The 17291-nt window shown below is 36.3% G+C and overlaps 1 protein-coding gene across 3 annotated transcripts in view; it reads left to right on the top strand.

The window, feature by feature from the left end:
• The window catches only part of DCC (DCC netrin 1 receptor), a 1159911-nt gene that overhangs the window by 867060 nt on the left and 275560 nt on the right, over positions 1-17291 (top strand). For all 3 annotated transcript variants that reach the window (XM_032310413.1, XM_032310412.1, XM_032310410.1), the window contains exon 12: positions 3218-3267. In XM_032310413.1, the coding sequence (XP_032166304.1) occupies positions 3218-3267 (50 nt within the window). The remainder of the gene's footprint in view (positions 1-3217; positions 3268-17291) is intronic.

Here is a 17291-nt window from a genome sequence, read left to right as displayed (position 1 = left end):
ATCTTAGTGTTTTAATCATAGTAACATGAAAATGGAATCTAAGACATAAAGAAAATTTTAGAAATGAGTTTTGAAGGAAACTGATCTGTTAAAACACACACACACATTTTAAGAACTTGACAAAAAAGGACATCCAAATGCCACCAAACATGTGAAAAGATGTTCCACATGACTGGTCTTCAGGGAAAGGCAAATAAAAATACTACATACCTACCAAATGACTAAAATGGAAAAGATTCAGAAAAAAACAAAGGTTGGTAAGGATATGGAAATTTCTGGACATTTTCTATATTTAACATATATATAACCCCGTAGGAGTTTCCACTGCTCCCAGGTTTTCCAGGCCTAGGTATATAACAAGGAAATGAATGCAGTTCTTCATCAAAAGACATGTACTAAAAGTTTTTGTAGCAGATTTATTCTTCATAGCCCCAAACTGAACGTAATCCAATGCCATTCATCAGTAGAATGAGTAAATATAAAATATAATGGTAATATTTTAGAATACGACCAATAAAAAACCAAACAAAATAACTGAAACCCAAGATGCAGCAGAAAGAATGAATCCCAAGAAATTGCAATGAGAGAAACCAACCTGAACAAAATAACTGATTTCATTTTTAGTAAGCTCCAAAGCAAGCTAAGCTAATCAATGGTGTTAGAAGTCAGACTCGTGGTTACTCTCAGAAGGATATTGATTGGGAAGGGACCCAAGTGAACTTTCCAGGATACTGAAAATATTCTATATCTTGATCCAGGTGTTGTTTAAATGTGAATGCTCCTACAGACATATAACTTTATCCAGTCACACATACACGATTTGTGCATTGTACCATATGTATGTCTTACATTAATTAAAATAGAACTGCAGAAAGAAAGCTTGTTATGGCCAAAACCCTGAGTATGAAAAACATTTTTATTATGTCTTGTAATCTCTCTGTTAATTAATTAATTCAACAAATATCTGCTGCATGTGACCTTCACACTTGATACTCTTTTTTTAAAAAATTTATTATTTATTTTCAGCATAGCAGTATTCATTATTTTTGCACCACACCCAGTGCTCCATGCAATCCGTGCTCTCTATAATACTCACCACCTGGTACCCCGACCTCCCACCCCCCGCCCCTTCAAAACCCTCAGATTGTTTTTCAGAGTCCATAGTCTCTCATGGTTCACCTCCCCTTCCAATTTCCCCCAACTCCCTTCTCCTCTCTATCTCCCCATGTCCTTCATGCTATTTGTTATGCTCCACAAATAAGTGAAACCATTTGATAATTGGCTCTCTCTGCTTGACTTATTTCACTCAGCATAATCTCTTCCAGTCCCATCCATGTTGCTACAAAAGTTGGGTATTCATCCTTTCTGATGGAGGCATAATACTCCATAGTGTATATGGACCACATCTTCCTTATCCATTCGTCCGTTGAAGGGCATCTTGGTTCTTTCCACAGTTTGGTTACCGTGGCCATTGCTGCTATAAACATTGGGGTACAGATGGCCCTTCTTTTCACGAACGACATCTGTATCTTTGGGGTAAATACCCAGTCACACTTGATAACTCTTATTGATACTGAGGATTCAGCATCTAAAGTGACAAGAATCCAGCACTCTGTAAGCATTATATTCTGTATTTGAAAGAAATGTAATATGAACTAAAATAAGTTGAATGATAAAGTCTATTTCTTAAATTATAAAATAATTTCTGAAAGAATTCTTGTTGACCTAATTCATGAAAACAAGCCTCTAGTGAGTGTTTTTTTTGTTGTTGTTGTTTGGTTTGGTTGGTTTGGTTTGATTTTTGTTTTTTGTTTTTGTTTTGTTTTGTTTTTTGGTCACAAGCTACGTTGCTCACAACCTTCACCTATTACTAAGATAATAAGATAAGAAGTTTGAAATCAAAACAGAGTAAGTGATTATAATTCCTATGGTGTCCAGAAAGGCCTAGGAGTTAATATTTCAGTAAGCATTTATTTGTTCATGTAACCATTGAGTCAGTAGATGTTAATTGAATGTCAGTCTGGGGGCCATACAGATTAATCAGACACATACTATGCCCTCATGGTGATTACTTTTCAGAAGGTAAACTCAGAGTAGGGCATAAATGAATTCACGGTAAAATGTAAGTACCCTCAAGAAATGTAGATATTGTCCAAGTTCAAGTTAAAAAGGGGGCGACATGACAGAAAATGGCCCTTAAATTCTTGAAAATGCTGAGAGCCTTTCTTCTCTGTTAAATTAATCAAATTGTCATGAACAAAATAAGGACTACTCATTTTACAGGTTAATACGTGTTAGGCATTTATTGAATGCTACTTCTGTTTCTTTTGTGGGGCAGAAAGCTTTATTTTGTTTATGATTCTTCTCAGACATCTAGGAAGTGTCTGACACATACACCCATTTAGTGAATGGAGTCTCTGAATGACTGACATGATAGAGTATTCATTTTTTGATACAGTAAATATCCACTAGAAGTGTTGTTAAAAAAAAAAAATGTACATGTTCTTCCTTCTTCCATGAAGGAAAGGGGCAATCAAAATTCAAGTAAGAGAAAAAAAACAAACAAACAAAAAACAGAAAAATCCACAAAGAAAAATAAGCAGTTGTGTTTTGTTTTTGTTTTTTTTCTTTTTGGTTAATGCATTTGACTCACTGAGAGCTAGTTGATAACCTGCTTGCATCTATGACACATAGGTTTAATTACACACAGATAAAAAGACATATGTATTTCTTTTTTTCACATTTTAAGAGATAATAAAAATTGCAGTGAGAGGATTAAGCAACATGAGTGACCATTAGAATGACATATTTTATAATAAAACCATGCAGATCCTGAAAGACACAATATCTTAAGCCTTTAAAACCACTCTGGAAAATCTCCTGTGTATTTTTATTGGTTTCTCTGGGAAGGTTCTAACAAGAAAGCTGTAACTAAATGGCAGTATTTGGTATCCCCACAGGCGCTCTCTTGCCTAACGCTTTTTTTGGGGGGTGGGGAGAACTCCTTATATGGATGCCTGGTGCTACCAAGTGAGAAAAAATAAACAGAGGCAGTTACTTTTCATCTCTCCAGGAAAATTTTGAAGTTCCACCTGGATCAGCCTACCTAATTACCATCATGAACTGTGAAAGTCACACTTTCTCTTTTCACAGAAGGTTGTGGTTTCTCTTTTCTGACTTTGGCAGTAACCGTCTCACCTTGTTTTGTTCCTTTTAGTGCCAAGCGCCCCGCCTCAGAACGTCTCCCTGGAAGTAGTTAATTCAAGGGTAAGTCACGGAAAGGTTCACTGTTTCATTCCCTACACGTGTAATTTTCACTTGCCCCATTGATTCACCTCCTTGGGTGCATGGTGGTTGCCATGTGAAGGAATGTTCCAGAACAGCTCAGTGAGCGAGCAGCACAGATTCCCCGTCTTCTTCAACCACGCTTGAGTTAATTAAAGGAAGGATTGTTTTACTAATAGCACACAGTTTTATAAATGTGACAATGATTAAAGGCTATTCCACCAGGAAGCAAAGATGTCTATTTACTTATATTTACCAGTTTAGGACACAATGTGCTAATGCCACAATTGATTGAAGGAACGAACAAAACCTTCACCTTGAAAGAGGTGGACTAGAGAGACTTTGTTTCCTGACAGATTAATTAGAATGGGATGTTTCATACCATCCGTTTTCCACTTACAATATAGACATCAAAAGACCTTCTTGAGGTCCAATAAGGTTATATTTATGAAGCAGTGATCCAGTGATTAATATTTTCCTGGCCTGGAAAGTTGCTAAAACTTCCAAAAAGACTTAAATTAGTCTAGGTGGGGCTGAGGATAAGAAGCCTAATGCCAGAACTCAGTTCTTTAGAAACATCTTATTTCAAGTGTGCCTTGGGGTTGAAAATAAGCTAAAGCTGTATAGTACAGTGAAGCAAACAAGGATTGGTTTGCGCTGACTCTTTCATCACTTTCTTGTATGTTCTCATGGAAGTGACTTCACTCTCCCCGGGCCTCAGTGATGGTGGGTGGTGGGGGGGGGGGTGGGGGTCGTCAGCCTAATTGGTCTCCAAGCTCTGGGAGACAGCCGGGAGATCTTACAAGTCTTAGAAAAAGGCATACCCTGGTTTCTATTCTGGCTTTCTCTTTTAATAACTGTATGTGCCTTAGAAAAGTTTCTGACCTCAGCAAGCCTCAGTTTCTATATTCATGGAGTATGAATGTTAATGCTTTCCTTATCGATTTACCATGAAGAATAGTAATAGGGCATATACAAAGGATTTAACTTTGTGTCAGTAGCTGTTCACTCAATGTATGATTCCTTGCCACATTTTGCAAAAATCTCTGATGAAGTCCTGTTTTGTGGTTGTGATCAGATTTGCCTCTGTCAAATGAATTTGTCTTTTGAAACAAGTGAAATGTCTCTAAAATCATTAGCCTCTTATATTTTTAGTCCCTATATTGGATAAGAACTAGTAAAATGAATTTAAAATTAGAAGGGGTAAAATAAGTGAACTTAGGAAGAAAAAAATGAGCTAAAGGGAAATGAGAATTATTGAATGACCTTGGTTGCTGACTGTATTTAAATATGGATTTTTACCTCCCTGAAAAGGGAATTTCTGTTTTGCAAAATTAAATTTTCAACTGATTTCTATATATGTATACAAATATCCCAGCCTGTACTCTTCCATAATACACAATACTTGCTACAACCAAATGTAAGCACTCCTGTTTCTATCCTCCTGTGGTTATATCTGGAACACTGCACTCCTAGAAAATTTAACTTGTTCATTAGCTTTTAAGAATGAATACAGCAGGCCTAGGCCCTAGAAAACTACTATTTGCCTCTCTTTCTTTCTGTTATCTTTTTTCCTAGCATTTAAGGAATTAGAAAATATGAGTTTGGATTCTTCTTGGTTTGTTACCAAGGAGAAAGTAATAGGATGGTCAAAACACTATTACTGTTGTTGTTTTTAATTTCCAGTATTGGTGAAGTGAAAGACAAAAACAATATTATATTTTGATGTTCTTCTTATGTTTGAAACAAAAGTTCTTAAATATATTAATATTTACCCCATTACCATTTTAAGAAACAAAATATATTTAAAAAGTATTATTTCCTTGAATAAGTAGTAGTATTATCTAATTAAAAGAATTACATTTGTGTTATACATTTTACCTGAGATTTTTATTTATATAGAAAAGAGCCATATTTTAAAATTTTATTCTATATAATGTTTACAATTAATGAACATAATTGATCATGTGATTGACAGTCAATGAGAAAATTTGGATATGTTAATACTTTTGAACATAGCTAGGATTTCTGTACATAAAATTCATAAGTCACTATAAGGTATAAAATGACCATTTATAGGCCCTTGTTAAGGTTCTGGCTATCAATAAGCCAACAGGACTGAGATATCATGTCCCAACTATGGGAATAGTAAGATTCTTACAAATTTATATAAAAGAAACAAAAATTCTCTTAATATATTGTTCTTAAAAACCCCATACATCCGATAATCTTTATAAAGCTATAATCATAGAACAGACTTGATTCCCTTTCTGCAGGCTTGCTTGAACACAGATTTTGTTCTGAAGGAATGGCTTTACCTATAGATACTAATTTTAGGTAATAGTGAGTCATGATTATATGGTTATTTGTCATACTAAAATTGCTTTACAATAAATAACATCTTCATAAGAAAAGAGAAAATAAAGATTTACAGAATGGGCTTTAAAATCTAACTCTTTTATTGGGAAAACTTCATAGGAATATTTTCTTAACATTTTTACTTTAAAATTCAATTATTATTTGAAGAAATACATATTACAACTTAATTAGTTGGGTAGAATATAAAGCATAAGTAGTAGACTAGGAAGAGATTTGTTGGTACTTGACTATTTTCCAATACAAAAGTTCTGAGATAAGAACATTTAGAGAATGCTACATTTCAAGATGCTAGCTCTTTGAGATCTTGGAAAGTCAAGATTGGTTTCATTGATTCATTCATTTGCTGTGTACTTACAGTGTATCTGTTATATACTGTATACTTATACACATATATCCATATATACAAACATACACATTGCACATACACCTACTATATTACTATATATAACTAAGTGACCCAGTCTTTGCCTTCATGGAACTCATAATAGGTAAACATTCCTTTAATAAGAAAACATATGAGAGAAAATTCACTTTTAATGTAACCAGATTTAATTGATTGTATCTCCTCAAAGTGACACTTTTTTTCTCATTGATAAAATGAGAGTTAGAGATAATCTCTAAAATCTCTATGACTCCCGGCATCTATGACTGTATTTTCACTTGTCAGACCTTTTCTCAATCACTGTATCTTTACAGAATTTGAGAAAATGGTATATATATTTTGATTAAAGTATACTGGATTCAGTTCACATGTTCAGATATTTATTGATTGATTACCAAGAATGAAATTTAAAAAAATAAATAAAATCCAGTATATCACCGGGCACAGATCTTGTGCAGAATTAATTTTTTTAATGTAGAACAGTGGATTTCTCTTGTTCTTTCACTGCATCTTTCTTGTGTTGAAATTCTTATCCTTGAACAGCAGTTAAATCTATGTGGATGTAATTTTGTTGCATTCCTAAAAGCTAATCCCCAGCTAGTCACTCGGCAGTTTGATAAGTGTGTGTGATGCCTTAATTGCTACAGTAGAAAAATTGATGTGTCCTGCTGCATCTTAGTGCCTCACTCCCTCATGTGTGAGCACATTTTGGCATGCTTAAACAACTTGAAAATTAGTTTAGTGATCCTACAAGTCCCTTTACCTAGAAACTACCCAAAGGGAGAATTAAAACAGCAATTTTCAACTCTAGAAAACATACTGATCATTTTGGTCCCAGATATTTTAACATCTTTTTTCTTTTTCTTTCTTTTTTCCTTTTCTTTCTTTCTTTAAAACCAAAACAAAACAAAGTAACAAACAAAAACAATGCAGAGATAATCTAAGGACTGTATCATTAGGTAACCTCAGAGGGAGGCTCTGAAGATGTGGAGTGACAGAATGGGTTTGACTCATGTCTCTGTCCCCTGTCATTGAGCTGGTTCTCGTATCAACAGAACATTAGAGTCAGGTGGACAGCTGAGTGAGTCATTTGCATTTGACTCCCAACTGGGATACACACTTGTTAGGGGCTGTAAACAATAGTGCAAAAGGGAAGAGAAGGGAGAGAGTGGAGAATTGTAAAACCAAGGGCAGTGTGAGTTACAATATTAATTTGCAGATCCCCTCTTCTCCCCTCCCCCGACTGAGGGTTTCTTCTCTTGGTTGTCCAGAGGATACTGGAGTTGACACCACTTCCTGCTGCATCGCATCTTCCCGAAAACACACTGCTCACACCTGTTCTAGACCCCCTTTATTAGTCTAACCACGCTTCCTGCGACTGTTGTTCTCACCCTTGTATGCTGAACTTTAGGCAAAGGCCTCAGCTAGTTCATGAAAACAGGTTTTTCTGTTTCTCTTCCAATCATCCTAAATCCTTCATAAAATATACTTTGACCACTGACTTATTTGGAGCCAGAGCTCTGAGTCCTTCCCACAACAAATACAGCTGGTCTCTGAAATACATTTAATGTAGAGAAAGAGGACATGCAGTAGTCCTTAGATTTTGGGTACCATACAAATATAAATTAGAAACTGGCATTTATGATAATATTTACATTTACACTTCAGACTTCACACTGGTATTTTTACTCAATCATAACACACAGAGCATTTCTACTTGATTATAGTGTCTGGTCCAGTTATTCATCAGTTCAATTCAAGTGGCTATGGATCTCTTGTATTTATTTTAGTTATTGATCTCTTCATTGATGCTTTACCTGAGTCTTCTTTGAATATAGACAAGGTCCAGCGGGCTATGACTGAAACAGTCTTGAGAAGGGTGTGAGGGTAGGAGCATAATTATAAGGAAGACAATGTTTTCCAATAGTTCTTCCAGCTTAGTCTTTCTATTTTGCCTAGAATTTGTGGAATAGATTGACTATAAATGTTTATGTTATGTTAAAATTGGACAACATACATTTCATGAGGACCACCTCAAGAACAAAACTATTTGGTCTGTAATTAGGAAAAAAAAACCCATCTTCAGATATCTGCTGCCCTGCGTACTTTTTTAAAAAATCAATACTTTTATGGTAGTCAAATAATCTAACATAAAAATGTACCATTCTAGGGGCGCCTGGGTGGCTCAGTGGGTTAAGCCGCTGCCTTCGGCTCAGGTCATGGTCTCGGGGTCCTGGGATCGAGTCCCGCATCGGGCTCTCTGCTCAGCGGGGAGCCTGCTTCCCTCTCTCTCTCTCTCTCTGCCTGCCTCTCCGACTACTTGTGATTTCTCTCTGTCAAATAAATAAATAAAATCTTAAAAAAAAAAAATGTACCATTCTAACCTTTTTTGGGTGTATGGTTAGTGGCATAAGTACATTCACATTGTTGTGCAATTATCACAAGCATCACTCTCAGAACACTTTTTATCTCCTCAAACTGAAACTCTTTCCCCATTAAATAATTATAATACTCCGCCTCTCCCCTTTCTCCAGGCTCTGGCAACCAACATTTTACTTTCTGCTTCCTGACTTGTTTTATAAAAAGTGAGGAGACTAATTCTTGAGAAAAAAATGTGACTGTCTTTTAATCTTAATAGAGAAATGAGAACAATCTTTTGTTAAAAAAGATTTTATTTATTTATTTATTTGACAGCAGAGATCACAAGAAGGCAGAGAGGCAGGCAGAGCAGCAGGCAGAGAGAGAGGAGGAAGCAGGCTCCCCACTGAGCAGAGAGCCCAATGTGGGGCTCGATCCCAGGACTCTGAGATCAAGACCTGAGCTGAAGGCAGAGGCTTAAACCCACTGAGCCACCCAGACGCCCCGAGAAATGAGAACAATCTTAAAGTTTTATATCTTCACAGAGAAATGAAGGATCTAATGAATGATAATGTTCAGGAATATAGGCAGATGCTGTAATAGGCTGGAAGAAACCTCACTTCCCATTATCAATACTGCTTTCAGAATAATTCTGTTCAAAGGTCCCATATTTATGAATTTTTTTTTAAAAAATCTACTGACACTATTTATAATGACTGTAGATACTTTAGCGGTCTAATTCTGCAAGTTGAGTTTATTTCACTTAAGCACACTATTTTGGAGTTCAGTAACCTACATTCTATGATAATATATACTTTGCATTTGTAATATGGGTGAAATTAGACATTAAGTTAGCAAGTCTGTTTTGTTCTTGTAATAAAATAACTTACTCTGTTTGAAAAAAAAAATCTACTGACAAAACCAACTGCTGTAGTTAATAACAAAGCAGAAATATACGGATGGGATTGTTCTGGACTAACTCTGAAAACATACTTTTGGTCATAAACATCAGTTTTATATCCCATTACAGTTTAGACCAGAGCTCCAAGCCAGTAAGTAAATTGATCCTTTGATTTTTTTTTTCAAAGTTCTAATAAATCAACAGTTTCTGTCTTCTTTCCGTCCCCCCCCCCCCCCACAGTGGAAACATGGGGAATGGATTAACTGTGAGGGAGAGAGTATTAAGAGAGTGTAAAAATATAGATATAGATATAGATAGATATAGATATAGATAATCAGTTTTTATATAACAAATGCATCACACCAATTTAAATGCATTCCCGGAATAAGCTCAATAAGAGAATACACTGTAAATTCAAGGCATATCTCCATATCACACTATCACTCATTCTCTTAGATATGTTCTTAGAGAATACTGACTCATAGTACTTTCCCAAGCAGTGATGTTGCATGATTTTAAATGCTATGAGAAACATGATCCCCTATTAGAGATACTAAGAGCTGCAAAAGTATTTTTTAACTCTGTTTTGGTCAAATAATTTCTTTCTATAGATGACGTTTATACTAAATACTATCCTTAAAACTTTTTCTGTGTTACTTATTGTGGTAACATCATAAACATTCCAAACAAGAACAATGTAGTCCATAAGCTGAGGTAACTCCTCTCCACAAGAAAGTACATTCTTACATGAATTAATTTCAAATAAAAATAGAAATTAAGTGGACAAAAGAAGAAAAATAAATTTCTGAAAAACTAGAAATGAGTCTAGGAAAAGTCTTTACAAAGCACCTATGAGCAAAACTGTGGAATAGGGAGTCGAGAATGACCTATGATCTCTCTTACAGGAGTTGAATAAATTAGAGGCATGATTAAATCTCAGTGTCTATATGAACTTTCTATACTATACACACGATTAGAAAAACATTTCCTAGAATGTTTCAAATACTTAGAACTATCATTTTTTGTTCTGTGATTTGGGACCCTTGTATTTTGTTCTTTCCAAATTCATTCTCATCACTGCCATCTGGGATCCCTGCACAGATGATTTGGAAAAAGAGACTAAAATAGGTGGTGGGATACCACCTTCTTCATATATCGCCTTGTGATTTGTACCTCATCACACATATCTAATGGCTCCATTTCTGGTTGGCTCTGAAGGCAAAGCTCACTTTCGCCTCTCCATGAAGTTTAATGAGATTTCCCTCAAGTCATACATTTTTGAAAAGTGGGAGGTTTAATAATGGGCTTAAATTAAATGAACCTAGGTCTAGTGATAAGGTCTCTGATTTTAATTTAGTTCAAGGAAGTTGCCCTTATATTTGGAAGGGTTGATTAGTTAGAGGACATGAATAGGTTCAGTCCTTACCAGTAGGTAAAATCAGTCACTAACCATGTGATTTGAATTTAGAGATGTTGAAACATTGACCTACATGCGAAAAAATGTATTTACTTGTCTCACTTAAAACATTGCTTACCTTAGAAAACAACTGTTAATATACAAATCCTTCATCTGAATTATTTAAGATATTAGCATGAGTTATTTTAATTAACATTGCTGATACATATTTGAGGAATAACTGATTATAATAATACAGGCAGTAACTAAACTTTTTCAGCAGATACTCTGTGGCTGGCAAAATACCACACAATTAAAACACTCCTTTATTTACTTTTTATAATAACCCTATAGGTATTAGTTGTTGAACCGATGACTGGAATACTAACTTTGAGCTGAGCTTATTGCTGGAAAAGCCACAATGAAGGCAGTCAAGTCTCCTTCTTTCCTAAAGCTTGCTTAAATTCAAATACAGGGAGGTAGATTGATAAACAAACAAGGAACTGGGCAATTAACACAAGAGAATGATGACTTATGTGAAGAAAATAAAACACAATAATATGATAGGGAAGGACATAGTTTCTTTGCACACCTAGGATAAAGCATTCCGAGGAAATCTCCCAGCTAGTACAAAAGCCTTGACAAGGGAACCGTCTGTGTGTGATTGAAATAATAGCCATATGCACGGATCACAGATCTCTGGGTCAGGGCCAGATCATGTGGGGCTTTATAGGGCATGGCAAAAATTAGAATTTCATTCTGTGGATGATGAAAAGAGGCTTGAATGGGGAGTGATCTCTTTTTAAAAGATCACATTGGCTGTTGTGAGGAAAATTATTAGGGATGGGGCAGCGTGGGAGCAGGGAGACCATTTAGGAGACAATTGAGTGATCTGTATGAAATGATTGTAGTGGGGACTTGGGAGTCATTACAGAAGATGAAGAGAGAAATGGGAAAAATCACGATGTGTGGTGCATTTAGAGCCAGTAAGATTGGCTAATGGATTGGATATAAAGGGCAGGGGAAAGAGAAGGATCAAGGATAGAGACTAGATTTTTGCTACAGCAAATGGGTGCACTGTGGGACTGTTTAATGAGATAAGAATGGGTGCAGAAAAAGATTGGTTTAGAGGGAACAATCAATTAATTTTTGGACATTTTGAATTTGAGATAACTACTGGACAAACAATTAGGGACGTCAATCATGTAGACAATCTGGCATTTGAGACCAAAGGTCTGATGACAGGTCATGACAGGAAATATAAATTTAAGAGTCACCATCATATCAATGACACCTAGGGAGAGATTATAGTTAGAAAATCAAATGGCTGAATCTTGAGATACTGCACATTTAGAGATTGGACAGAGAGGAAGGAGCAAGAGTAGTAGGAGAAAATAAAGAGGGATGGTAGCACAGAAGTGGAGGGGAAGGGGGTTGGGAGTGGGGGTGCTGCTAACCATGTCGGTGCTGATGAAAAATATAGAAAATAATGACTGCAACGGGGCCACTTGGGAGGGAGCATGAAAATGGAGAGGAAGGCAAGGGAATTGCAGAACATGACCTCAGATGTCTTTAAGTTTTGTTCTGAAGTGCAACAAAGAAATGGGCAGTAACTTTAGGTGGTGGTAGGCTTAAGGGAGATTTTGTTGCCTATTCTATTTATTTACTGTTGTTTCCTTTTTGAACATAGGAGACGTTGCAACTTCTGCAAGTAGTGCAGTCTAAAGGGGCATATGAGTGATGCAAAAGAGAGTGGAAATTTGCAAGAGTGCAATCCTTTGTTGCAAGTAGGTGAGAAGGCAGACGATCTAGCTTGCAGATGCAAGGGAACAGATGCTTCAATCTTAGGAAGGTGAGGCTACATAAAGGGAGTGGGCATGGATACAGTTATGTCAGTAACTGAGATGAGAAGTATGACAAAGGTCTTCACTAGCATGTAAAGTCTTGGAGGATCAAGTGTTGAGAGTTTGAAGATAGGGAACAAAATGAGAAATAGTTATTTCAGATGGTAGGGAAGAGCACTGTGGAAGGGCCATTGGAGATTTGGTGTCATGAATTTAAAGTGAAACTAGCCAACACAATTATGTCTGTCTATCCCTCTCCAGGGGTGGTTGCTTGGTTGCTGGCCTGGGTTAGGCAGATAGTTGGGTTTTATTTTGTTTGGAGTTTGCCAGGGGAGAAGGGGATGCAGTGGCGAAGAGTTTTAGTAAGGGAATGATGAAAAAGAAGACCCACTTCTTCAAAACTAAGGAAGGCCAGTAGGGTATGGTGGCAGGGGTGATGGAGAATGAAAAAGTGGTTAAAGTCTGTGGATTATAGAATTATTATTGTATAATTGTATAATAACTGTATGATTATTATTAATATACCCCATTTTCCAGAGAGACCACTGAGATTTAGAGAGGCTAGGTAATGAGCCCCATTGCCACACGGGGAGGAAGTGACAGCTCAAGGATTCGAACCCAAGCTGAGGTTGTTGGTTATTTGACCACAATGCGTCCCATATATGGGGTTTTATGAGAGAAGGGGTTCAGGATAAGCGTGGCCTTCAACAGGTTTAAGTTCTCAGTAGGAATAGTTTCCAGTCAGAAGGTAAGGTCTAGATCAGAAGCTGGAAGATGGGTTAATCCTCAAGTGACCAACAGAACTAGCTGTGGAAACTATGGATATAAACGTCATTAAGAAACATAGATATAAATATCAGAAAAGGAGGTCGTAAATGTTAGGAAAGGAGAGCTCCTGAGAAGGAGATTCAAAAAGACATGTGTCTGGCTCCCTAGTTTCCCCCCCAACTGAACCAATCTCTAAGATTCTGTTCCTCACGACGCCCACCTATTTCTCCCTGATGAGCCTAAAAAATACCTAGAGGAGCCGTAAATTTTTCACTGAGCAAAGCTGATCCCTCTGAAGCTTTATTAAAGAAGTTTAAAGACTTTTGGCATTCCAAAGGTAATTCAGGATTTTCCTCAATTCCAAGGTATAGAATATATCAATGAAACTTTGAAAGGGAAAAAAATGAGCTCTCAAGATTTTTTGGCAATAAAATAAAACTTGTATTTATTTATTTATTTGTTTATTTATTTATTTATTTATTATTTACCTTTAGCAGGGACAACAATGGTCTGGATCCATTAGGAAATGTATGTAAGGTTCAGAGAAAATGCAAATCAAACCAATTGCCATACATTTTATTAGCAAGCATGGTTAATTTAAATAATGAACAAAACTAAACAAAACGGGCATTAATTAGATAAGAAGCCTAGAGCAAATGTTGCCAGGAAATAGTGAAACTCTCTAAACAAGAATGTTGTTTTAAGATATCGCACTTTAATAACCAAACTAAGTCTAATATATCATTGCCCTGAAGTCATTTTAGTTTAATCTCATTAAAAAGCCCACTAACATGATGCAATTTCAATATATGCCCTCAATAACACTGAACATTGAAATCTACTTATTTCATTTTTTATGTCACTCTTTCACATAGAAAATAGCTTCCATTAGTTTCCCCAAACTGTCCAAAATATTACTCAGTCCACTTGAAAACTCTCTATTGAATTTGACAATCTAAAAGCATCACCTTCATGTTTCCTAAACATTTTTAGAAAATACTCTACATACTGTATTGAATAGAGATAGAGTTTTCAAATATATTGAAAAGTATATAATAGGAGGGTAAAAGCTCTGGAAGAACAGGGATTTCTGGGTGGCTAAATTGGTTAAGTGTCCGAATCTCGATTTCCACTCAGGTCATGATCTCAGGGTCAAAAGATTAAGCTCTGGGGGTACCTGGGTGGCTCAGTCAGTTAAGCTTCTAGCTTTGACTCAGCTTGTGATCCCATGGTCCTAGAATTGCGCTCCATATCAGGCTCCTTGCTCAGTGGAGAGCCTGCTTTTCCCTCTCCCTCTGTCTGCCGCTCTGCCTACTTGTGCTCTCTATGTCTCTTGTCAAAGAAATAAAATCTTAAGAAAAAGGAAGAGATTAATCTCTGTGCTTGAAATCCTCTCCTTCTGCCCCTCCCCCCAGCTTACAGGCACTCACAGGCACACGCCCTCTCTCTCTTTCAAATAAACAAACAAATCTTAAAAAAAAGTATAGACGAACAATGTAATATTTCCCAAAAATTAAGTTATGATCATATTACATATATCATCTTCACAGAACTAGAAGAAATTACTTGTGTCTTCTACAAATTCTTTTGTCCCAAGGAAAATGAGAAATTCCATTTTATTTTCTTATTGTAATAACTCAAGTTCCTCCTACCTAAACATTTCTCATACTTCAGAGAAATTTATTTGACAAACCATTTTGTGTTTCAGCTGAGAGGCAGTAGCTATTAACTAGATAGTTGTCTATTTTATTTTTACACGGATGAAGTTGAAGGGATACACATAAGAGGGTTTTATACCTGAAGAAATGCCCCATACTGACTTTAAATAAAATTCGTATTGTTTTAAAATATGAAGCCAACTGTAGATTTTTATCTTTTATGCACAGATGAATCTAAATGGTGCAAAGAGTACATATGTCTAAGTCCATGGCTATGATATCAACATGTACTTCTCTAGAGGTGTCTGTATTTCAACATTTCCAAGTTAAGGGGGTTTTTTTGGTACTTCCAAGAGAGAACATATTTGTGTTTCATTTACATACTAATGTACATAATTCTCTTGATGAAATCAAATATAATGACATTTAAAGGAAACATCAGTTCAAAAAAATCTAAATAATTTCTTCATTTGGAGGCTTTATTAGCAAAAAAGGAGCAAAAGTTTTTTTTTTTTAAAGATTTTATTTATTTATTTGACAGAGATCACAAGTAGGCAGAGAGGCAGGCAGAGAGAGAGGAGGAAGCAGGCTCCCTGCTGAGCAGAGAGCCCGACACGGGACTCGATCCCAGGACCCTGAGATCATGACCTGAGCCGAAGGCAGCGGCTTAACCCACTGAGCCACCCAGGCGCCCCAAGGAGCAAAAGTTTTAAAAATTGTTTCTGTTACAACCTTGGGTTAATTTTTCATGGGTTTATTCATTGGTGCATTCATTTATTTCTATGTTTGCTTAATAATAAATATTCATTGAGTATAGACCATGTGACAGATGCTAGCTAGATGCTTCTTCTCTGCCAGTTTAATAAGAGGCCTCCCTGTTGCTTGTCAGTCAGGAAACCTCAACACCTCCATACGCAGTAGCAATGAATGAGAAACCCTGACAAGTGACAGCACCTGACATCGAATAGCATTTCTGTTCATGTAGAAGAAATTAAGTTCCCTATCTGGAATAATGGAGCAGTTACTCGCCCCTCGCCTGAAGTGTCGGGGTGGTTGGGACGTTTTTTTGATTGTACTTAGCTCTGATACAATCAGAGATGTTCTGGGTTGATGGATGAGATACCAGGTCTCGGAAGCTGCCCCTGAGCTCCAGGTGGGACGGAATCTTGCTCACTGCCTTGCCATCCTGGAGCGGAAGTTGAACGTGACGGAATCAGCAGGTGGAGGCTCACCATGGCAGCCGGGAGAAAAAAGAAGTTGAAGTCTCTGAGGTAAAGTTATCAAACTTGAAGAAGCATGAAGACCCTAGAAGGCAGGACTTGTTGAAAATGAAGAATCCCTTCCCCACTTCCCAGCACACATACTTTGGATTCAGTAGGTTTCCTGTCCAGGAAACTTGTGTTGTCAGAAACTTGTGTTTTCAGGTGACAGTTTCAGTGTTTAATCCAGAAGGCAGTCCGTCCATCTTCAGTGATCATGATGAATGATAGATAAACAACCCGATTTTGAAATGTAAGAGACCATCTTCCATAATAAAGCCCATGTTTAGAATTTAGCAACTTTAGTGACTTTTCTGTACTCTCTTTTATGGACCCTTTGTCTTTATCACTAATTTATAACTTGAGATGCCCCCAGAGGAGAAGAATTACACAGTTTCTTTAATAATATCTTTATAATAAATACCAGTCATTTCCTTAGTAATGGATTATTTGAGCCTCTTAAAATGAAATAATCAGAATTTTTTAATGATATTCACAAAACACAGTTGTTTGTTTTCTTAAGGGAGTCCATTATCTAATTTTACTAATAATGTGTAGTCTTGTGTGTGTTACTCAGCCATTTACTCACTAATTAATTTTTCTTGATTCATTTACTCAACAAAGAGTTATCATGTACCTGTTCATTAACAACTAGGCGGTGGCATCTCTTAAGAGGCCTTATCAATAAATAACCTGAAATTTAGATCGTTGAGGTAAACCGTCTGAATTGCAGTATGATAAGCTAAATACACCAGTGTGTAGTTTTTTTCCCCTTATTTTTGAATTCTGTATAAAGAGAGCAAATGCTTGTCTTAAATATCTTCACTTAAAGATTACGAAAGATTTAGAAATTCTGTATATTCATTGTAGAACACCAGAAGAAAAGTTTGTTTCAATCAATCATTTGCATGATTTCTCTCTATAATTGATAGCAGATACCATGATTTTTAGAAATATCTCCATGTGTGACATGTAGTTTGAGGCATGAGTTTCCTTGATGTGTGTGTGTAAGTATGTAGAGTTGGCTGGAGTAGTGAGTATCCCTCTTCCTGAGATGTTTG

The sequence above is a fragment of the Mustela erminea genome, chromosome 13 (genome assembly GCF_009829155.1).
Source record: "Mustela erminea isolate mMusErm1 chromosome 13, mMusErm1.Pri, whole genome shotgun sequence".
Classification (NCBI taxonomy): Eukaryota; Metazoa; Chordata; class Mammalia; order Carnivora; family Mustelidae; genus Mustela; species Mustela erminea.
Note: the sequence above shows the minus strand (reverse complement) of the source record. Positions and strands in the feature narration are given on the sequence as shown.